General features: G+C 44.7%; 1 protein-coding gene across 1 annotated transcript in view; it reads left to right on the top strand.

Moving 5' to 3' along the window:
- Positions 1–2,848, top strand: part of LOC121876551 — a 29,103-nt gene extending 26,255 nt beyond the window's left edge. Inside the window, exons 6-7 of the mRNA XM_042381750.1 lie at positions 1,651–1,837; positions 2,714–2,848. Coding sequence (XP_042237684.1) covers positions 1,651–1,837; positions 2,714–2,790 — 264 coding nt within the window. The 3' untranslated portion in view covers positions 2,791–2,848. The remainder of the gene's footprint in view (positions 1–1,650; positions 1,838–2,713) is intronic.
- Positions 2,849–9,511: the final 6,663 nt, after the last annotated feature.

A 9,511-nucleotide genomic window follows, 5' to 3' on the forward strand; every position in this document is an offset into this window, starting at 1 on the left:
AGTGAGGTCGGTGGACGGGTTATAACAGTGGGCGGTTCCATATAACTCACAGCTCCTCGACGATTCACTCGATTTCAAATTTACTGCACGAAAACTGGGTAGTGAGGAATGAGAGTTTGTGTCAGCGGTGTGTGTGTGTGTGTGTGTGTTTTATGACTGGCAGTACGAGTGTGTTGTGACCTAACCTAGAGGGTGTGTGACGGGCGGGGCCACAGCATCCCGTAAAACGCACTTACTGCACCCAACCAGATTCTCAAACGCTCATACTGCACTTAGTCCCGTAGCAGGAGATGTAGTGATGCATCTAACTGATTAAGTATTAAGCTGATTTAGTCTTGGTCACGACACCAGGAGGGGCACCAGCAAGGGTTGATGAGGTACTGAGGTTGTAACATAACTGAAGGTGGGTGTTATGGTCCTCACACCCGGGAGGGGAAACTCACGCGACTGGTTCTCGCAGACTGGCGGCTGTATGTGTGGGTTATCGCCAGGATCTGCTGCCACAGCGTTAAGTTAAGGCAACAATAAGAGAAGGTGTGTGTGAAGTGAATGATAAACTTTGATTACTGGCGCTTGACGACTCTATAAACTGTTGACTTCCCCCTTGACGAACACCTACACGACTTTGTCCTTAAAGCAATTATCACACTGGAGGGTGACAAAGTGTCATACTGGAACGCGACAATACACAAATGTTTTACTGAATGGTGACATAACACAAGCGTCACACTGGACGGACCTGCCTCAACACCCAGGCCCACGGATCAGCCCACACCGAATACAAGTGTATCAGCAGCAGCCAGGTGACAGCTGACTACCATGGCAGTAATGAGCTCTTAGAGGTGTTAAGACGAGTTGGTATGCAAGTTGGGGTGCTTACAACTTGTGCCACAGACACCCTTGGTGACAGTGTGAATACCTTCAGTAAACACTTAAAACTGTGGGAGTTGTTGAAATTCACATTTTTTGCCGTTGTTGAGGAAGAGTTGGAGCGAAAGGCGGCATATTTTGAGGAAGTCTGTCGGGGAGTGCGAGGTGGGGACGCTGGCCGGTGACAGTGTAATATCACTATAAATGGTAAATAGGTGAAGCTTGTGAATGGATGCAGCTATTTGAGGAGGGCTTTCCAAGGCGAGAAATAACAAAACTGAAGTGAACAACAGATATACCCAAGGAAGAACAACACATAGGACCATAAGAACATTAACTAACATGAAGAGACACACGCCCGTATTATTAAACAACATCTTCCCTTGAAGAGGGTCGTCGTGTTTCAACCCGAGTTTTAAACTAAATGAGTCCTGAGGGACACCGCAGTACTGTACCTAACGGGGCGGTGTGGCGGTAAAATTAACTAATTCCAATATTATAAATTAATTTTATTGGAATCAGTTAATTTTACCGCCACACCACCACCGTTAAGTACAGTACTGCGGTGTGCCTCAGGACTCATTTAGTTTAAAACTCGGGTTGAAACACGACGACCCTCTTCAAGGGAAGATGTTGTTTAATAATACGGGAGTGAGAGACTAGGAGAAATAAGCTGAGTGGGGGCGGGGGGAGGCAGATGGGGGGGAAGGAGGGGCGGACAAATCACCAACCAATTAATCCACCAGTACTAACACCACCTCCCCTCACCCTGACACACAGAATTACGTGATCAAGTATGACCGTCGCTCTGTTGGCCTGAGATTCCTGGCACGACCTGACCTCTTCCAGCGCGGGGTGATCCAGGCCACCTGTATCACCTCTCTCGGCGCACAACACAAGAGGTCAAGCGAGGTTACCCTACCCAACAGAGACTATTTGAGTGCCCAGGAATACTACTATAATGCAGGTAATTATTAAAGAGAATCATAATTATTTCCAGGTTTTTATAATACTTTCATAACGTTTTCATCTCCAAGGACTCATTGTACTTTATTTATGGGTAGGCATGATAATGGGGATATAATGATGGAAGTATGATAATGTGGATATAATGATGAGGGTATAATAATAGGGGTATAGTTATATGGGTATAATAACCAAACCAAACCTAAACCAAACTAAACCAAACTAAACCAAACCAAACTAAACCAAACTAAACCAAACTAAACCAAACTAAACCAAACTAAACCAAACCAAACTAAACCAAACTAAACCAAACTAAACCAAACCAAACTAAACCAAACTAAACCAAACCAAACTAAACCAAACCTAACCAAACTAAACCAAACCTAACCAAACTAAACCAAACCAAACCAAACTAAACCAAACCAAACCAAACCAAATCAAACCAAACTAAAGCAAACTAAAACCAAACTAAACCAAACCAAACCAAACTAAACCAAACCAAACTAAACCCAAATCAAACCAAACCAAACCTAAACCCAAAACAAACCAAACTCAAACCTAACCTAACCAAAACCAAACCCAACCAAACTCAAACCAAACCAAACCAAAACTAAAACCAAAACCAAACCAAACCAAACCCAACCAAACCAAACCAAACCAACCTAACCTAACCAAACCAAACCTAACCAAACCAAACCTAACCAAACCAAACCTAACCAAACCAAACCAAACCAAACCAAACTAAACCAAACTAAACCAAACCCAAACCTAAACAAACCAAACCAAACCAAACCAAACCAAACTAAACCAAACCTAAGCAAACTAAACCTAACCTAACCAAACCCAAACCAATAATGATACTCTCTCGTTGTTACAGGTGGGACGCGAGGTGTGAGGCAGTGTGTGGTGTGGTGGTCAGCCCTCACCTCTCTTCTCTCCCTCCTGTACTACTGACTACTGTACGACTCTCACTGCTATTAATGTACAGATGTAAATATATGTCTTATGTGTATTATGGTGTTTACTTTTATTATTTAGTTTTATATTTTTATGTTTTTTCCTTCAAATGCGTGGAGAGAGAGAGAGAGAGAGAGAGAGAGAGAGAGAGAGAGAGAGAGAGAGAGAGAGAGAGAGAGAGAAGTCTATTACAGTGAAAAAATTATAGTGTAAACAACGCCCCCACCCCCCTTGCCATACCATAAACAAAATATAAACAAGTAAACAAAATCTACTCTAAGACTTGTTTACTATTGGCTCCATATATCAACTTCCTATAGCTAAGATATAAATAAATAGAAGAAATATATATATATAGGGGACCTGAAATATAGCCCGAACAAACAATCAATCATCATCAGGTGAAGACAAACATACAGCGGGCAAGAGCCTGAGACCCTCCCATAGCACCCGGTATCTGGAGGAGGCGGTGAAGGAGGGGGGAGGAGGTGAGAGGAGACTGTGGAATGGGGAAGCGGAGTTGCTGAGGAGGGGGTGGGAGGGGGGGTGAGGAGGTGGGAGTGGGGGGGGTAGGGGAGGAGGAGGGGGGTAGGGAGAGGGGAGGTAGGAGGAGGGGGGTGGGGAGAGGCGAGTGGAAGGTGAGGAGGAGGAGGGAAGTGAGGAGACGGAGTGGGGGGGGGGCAGGGGAGGAGGAGGGATATAGGGAGGAGGAGTGGGGGGCGAGGAGGCGGAGAGGGGAGGGGGAAGAGAAGGAGTGGGCTCAAGCAAAAATGAAATGAATGAATGAATAAATGGATGATAGATCAGTCAATGGCTTGGTGGTGAGTCAAAGAACATCCTGCGTCTGATGAGAGGCCCTTGGGAACAGTGACCGTGAGTGACACTTGAGTTACAAGGAATAGACCAAAAAGAGGAGAGAGATTAAAACTGAATAACAAGATTAGAAACAAATAAGAGAAGAGAGAGAGAGAGAGAGAGAGAGAGAGAGAGAGAGAGAGAGAGAGAGAGAGAGAGAGAGTGTACGGGGAGCATATATCGAGAAGCTATAATATAATTAGTTCTAAGTTACCATCAAGAGGAACGGCTGTCTCAAGTTAGGACACAAGAACGAGCCTCAACACACGATCAGGAATCAGATGCAAAGAAACACACACACACCTGGATTACACCTGACCAAGATCTTAACTACATAATACATGTTCACTACAGTTAAGGTACAGTATAGAGTTACTAGATGCAATAAACATAGGAGTTAGGTTAGGTCAGCAGGTGTTAAAGGTAAGTTAATACCAGGTTAATATTTACTGTCAATGGTGGAGTATTCAGTAAGAAATGAGGTGAGGGAGTGGTGGTGAGGGAGTGTGGGGGTGAGGGGAGGGTGGGTGGAGGGAGTGTGGTGGTGAGGGGAGTGTGGTGGTGAGGAGCTGGTGGTGAGGGAGTGTGGGAAGAGGAGTGGTGGTGGTGGAGCTGGAGGTGGTGAGGGGAGGTGGTGGTGAGGAGGTGGTGGTGAGGGGAGGTGGGTGGTGGAGGGGGTTGAGGGAGTGTGGTGGTGAGGGAGTGGTGGTGAGGGAGTGTGGTGGTGAGGGGTGGTGGTGAGGGAGTGTGGTGGTGAGGGAGTGTGGTGATGAGTATAAATGAGGTGCTGATAAATGGAGTTAAAAAGAATGAGATAAAACGATGGGAAAGAACACGATGAAAGTTCAATGATGAGTAATGATCTTAAGAAAGGGCCCGGGTGAGTGAGGGCCGGGGTGGGGGTTAGTGTTAGTGAGGGCCGGTGTCTGTGAGGGCTAAGGCGAGGACCGATGTTAGTGAGGAATGGAATAAATGAGGGCTGGGATGAGTGAGGGCAGGGGTGAGTGAGGGCCGGAGTGACACAAGTACCTCATAAGTCACTCACCACACAGTTAACAAACACAGTAATAAAGACGACGACGCGAGCACATAATAAATTCTACGTCAGACTAACTACACAAATACAATTAACCCCCCAAAAAAATCATATAAACACACACTCCCAGTCACACAACAACCAACCTGCCCAGCACTGACGTCAACAAACACATTGCTGCCACATCTCACAAACCCCACCACCCACTGTACCAGGTATGAATGGAGGCGATTGTACAGTACATAATAGTAAACTTGTATGCTCTTCTTCATTTACGTTAAATTTATGACCAACTCTATGTATATTTGTGATTAGTTTATCAGTAATGTTTCTACCTGGTGGTTAATAATTAATCGCCAGACGCTACACCTGATGGCTTCCACCTCATGATAAATTCAGTTTAGCTTAATTTGCACACATACTGACCAAGTGTGTACAGATTACGTGCCTGAAATGCGGATATAATGAAAACCTTTTAGAATATGATCATGAATATAAAATTATAGTAAATGTCATTGTGAATGTATAATGGTACACGTAATAGATCACCTGAAGATTAGCCCCCAGCTTATTTCCTCCAAAGATTAACTACCTTACCGCTAACCTTAACTCCCTGGGTAATGTTAGGTTACGTTACGTTAGATTTGGTTAGGTTAGGTTAGATTAGGTTAGATTTGGTTAGGTTAGGTTAGGTTAGATTTGGTTAGGTTAGGTTAGGTTAGATTTGGTTAGGTTAGGTCAGTCACCAGGTGAAATAAGCTGGGAGACTAATCTTCAGGTGATCTAAATTAATACAGATTTTAAAATATGAGAAAATATACAGTACAGTATATCATGACTAAACGTATACACTGAAGACAATATATTACTTGTCTTCCACTGCTGTTTACTTTGATCCTTAATGAGACAAGATCAAACACCAACGCTCATTTAACTATCTGGTGTAATACAGATGTTAGGATGCGGCGGGCGAGTGGATGCACCAATCATCTCCCGTCCTCAGGGTCGCTGGTTCGTTCCCCGGGCATTCCTAGTTCACCCAGTTATGGAAGTGAACAGGTAGTGCAAGTGTTGTAAGTGATGGGGCGCCTCCCTCCCCAACCCACCATGATGGGGCCTCCCTCCCCAACCCACCATTATAGGGCCTCCCTCCCCAACCCACCATTATAGGGCCTCCCTCCCCCCACCATTATAGGCCTCCTCCCCAACCCACCATTATAGGCCTCCCTCCCAACCCACCATTATAGGGCCTCCTCCCCAACCCACCATTATCAGGCCTCCCTCCCAACCCACCATTATAGGGCCTCCCTCCCCAACCCACCATTATAGCCTCCCAACCCACCATTATAGGGCCTCCCTCCCCAACCCACCATTATAGGGCCTCCCTCCCCAACCCACCATTATAGGGCCTCCCTCCCAAACCCATCAGGATAGGACCTTCTCCAGTCCATCATGATAGAGACTCCCTCCCCAACCCACCATGATGAGGCCTTTCTCCCCAGCTCACCATGATAGGGCCTCCCTCCCCAACCCATCATGATAGGTAAGTGATGGGACCATAAATTATTGGGTGACAGGGCAGCTCGGAGAGGCCACAGCTGCCTGGGTTGGTCCTAATACCTCACTAATGGCGAAAGTTTATAGTCTAATGAGGCAGTCAGACACCTTGATAACATCCCATAAGGCAAGCGAAGAGTAGTTTACTATAAAAGTCACCATCATTAGCACCACATCGGCATCTGGAGGGTAATAACAGTGTTGTCTGAATTATGGTAATACCGGAAGAGGTTACTGGTTAGATCAACACAGACGACAGTGACCCTAAAAGGTGGTATAGTGGAGATGTTACTGTGTCATAGAGGCTGTTAGGTGTAATGTTGTTGGTGATAGTAAGAGTTCTTGTTTTGGTGGCCCTACTGTGCTTAACCTAACCTAACTCAACTCAATCTAAACTAACCCAACCTTGCCGAAAGTAACCAAACCTGACCACAGCTGAACCTAGCTTAACACGACCCAGTCAACCTACCCTAGCCTAGCCTAGCCTAACCCAACCCTACCTTAAAAAAAATAAATAGATAAAAATAACCCAACCTAACCTAACCTAACCTAACCTAACCTAACCCAACCTAACCTACCTCAACCTCTGCACTTGAAGGTCTATGTTCAAGGCAGCTGTGGGGACAACACCGGACTTACCAAAACACAACACCTAAATACAAAAAGATTAAGTTAAGTTAGGTTTTTGTCCTATACCCTCAACCTGCAGGAGTTAAACCAACCTGATGGAGAGGGTCGTCCTTCGGCAGGGTGTGGTGGGAGGCACACTAGGAGGGAGGGAATCGATGCCAATTTAACTCTAGGAATCTATACAGGATGACAAGGAGAATGTTGGTGTTGGACGAAGAACAGAGAACAAAGAACAAAGAAAGAGGAAGAGAGATAATGATGTCAAGGAAAAATAAACATCAAAAGACGACCCGATTGAACAACACTTGATTGAGAGAGAGAGAGAGAGAGAGAGAGAGAGAGAGAGAGAGAGAGAGAGAGAGCATACAGTTATCGGGGCATAGATAGATAGATAGATAGACACCCACGGCGGTTGCGGTAGTGCAGAACAAGGCCCTCAACAACACACTTACCCCTTGTAATTGTTAATAGCAGGGGGGTAATGCCTGCATCTAATGACCGCTAACTAATCATTACCATCACCCCACTCTAGCAATTACCAGCAGTCATACAGTAGTTAGTGGCCGCAAGTATAGTTCGGCGGGGCTCCCAAAAACCGCTAACAGCCTCGGTAAGTCTCGTTAACCCCCAATGACCATGGATTCCCCCACCCCGCACGACCTCTCTCTTTGTCTCCTTCTATCCCGTCTTTATTCTCTTATCTCGCCTCCTCCTCCTCCTTATCGTCATTTACTCTTCTTTCGTAATGCCAATGGTGGTGATTTAGTGAAGGTGTTCCTTTAACTTCATCCTCAGAGGGTGTCGGGAGGCGTGTAGGTTGTGTAAGACTAGTGAGGGAGTCATTTAGATAGATGATGATAATGATGATGATGATGATGATGATGATGATGATGATGATGATGATGATGATGATGGTGATGATGATACTACTACTACTACTACTACTACTACTACTACAAATAATACTAATACTAATAATAATAATAATAATAATAATAATAATCAAAATACCAGTAATGAAAATGTTAATAATAATAATAATAATAACAAAATAAGGAAAACATCATATATGGTACACAATAACAGCGGTGCGGTATACAGTATATATAAAGACGAAACAAAGACTAATAACAACGTAACTAATAACAATGTAACTCGCGGTCAATAAACTCTCCATCCATCTATCTATCTATCTATCTATCTATCTATCTATCTATCTATCTATCTATCCACACTAGCACCCATAGATTTAAAAAAAAATCCCTACAGAAGATATTAGTAATTACGGCAAGTAGATAATGATCAGGCTACCTAGAGCAGAGGTTAGCTGTAGTGGTCGCAGGTAAGCAGGACTAATTAAGCTCTGTCCATTACCGCTTGTATGGCACACACCTGAAGCCTTTATTAACACTGGTCACACTATAGAAACTCAGTACTTCTTATTTAGGGTCAGTAATTTTTTTTTTTTACTCTTATCTGGAAAAAAAAATAGTTGCTCACTTTGTTTTTATTTCACTAGCACCACCACCTGTACCACAAGCACCATCACCTGTACCACTAACACCATCACCTGTACCACTAGCACCACCACCTGTACCACTAGCATTACCACCTGTACCACTAGCACCATCAATACCACCTACACCACCTGCACACCACCAATGCCACCTGCACCACCAATACCAACTGCACACCACCAATACTACCTGCACACCACCAATACCACCTGCACACACCACCATACCACCTGCACACCACCACCTGTACACCACCAATACCACCTGCACACCACCAATACCACCTACACACCACCAATACCACCTGCACACCACCAATACCACCTGCACACCACCAATACCACCTACACACCACCAATACCACCTGCACACCACCAATACCACCTGCACCACCAATACCACCTACACCACCAGCGTATATTTGTGTTGGAGATAAACTTTCGGAAACGTAAATACGAGGTCTGATGTAATCTACGAGGCTTTGAAAATATACATTCAATCTATATTCAAATGCTTTTACGAAAACCTTCTTTCTTCAACTGCATCTGGGAGGTGTGTCGTGGTGGTGATGGTGGTGGTGATGAAGGGGGTGATGAAGGTGGTGATGGTGATGGTGGTGGTGGTGTTGGTGGTGGTGATGATTATGATGGTGGTGGTGGTGAAGGTGGTGGTGATGAAGGTGGTGGTGGTGGTGGTGATGTTTATGATGGTGGTGGTGAAAGTGTTGGTGATGATGGTGAGTGTTGGAGGTACAAGTGTGAATCATATCATCACATCACATGTTACGTCCGTCAATCCCCTGAAACCAATCCCAGCTGTTGGTCACACCTGCTACTGTAAACCAATCACCGTAACGGAAACGTATACGAGTTTTAATAGCGTGTTGGTGATTGGTCCAGCCATGCATCACCGAACGTGAGTGTTATCCCGCTAAAAATGTAAGTTCTGTACACTGTGGAGGTCGGTGTGGATTCTTGTGGAAACGTTATATACATATTATTCCCAGCCATAACTTTTGGTCTATACTATATACTGTTGTAGAGCCTTAGTTATTAAGGGGTGTATGTTATTAGTAGTAGTAGTAGCAGTAACACGACCTACAGCTCGCCTACCTAAATAACAC

This window comes from Homarus americanus, unplaced genomic scaffold (assembly GCF_018991925.1).
Source record: "Homarus americanus isolate GMGI-L3 unplaced genomic scaffold, GMGI_Hamer_2.0 scaffold28, whole genome shotgun sequence".
In the NCBI taxonomy this organism is placed as follows: Eukaryota; Metazoa; Arthropoda; class Malacostraca; order Decapoda; family Nephropidae; genus Homarus; species Homarus americanus.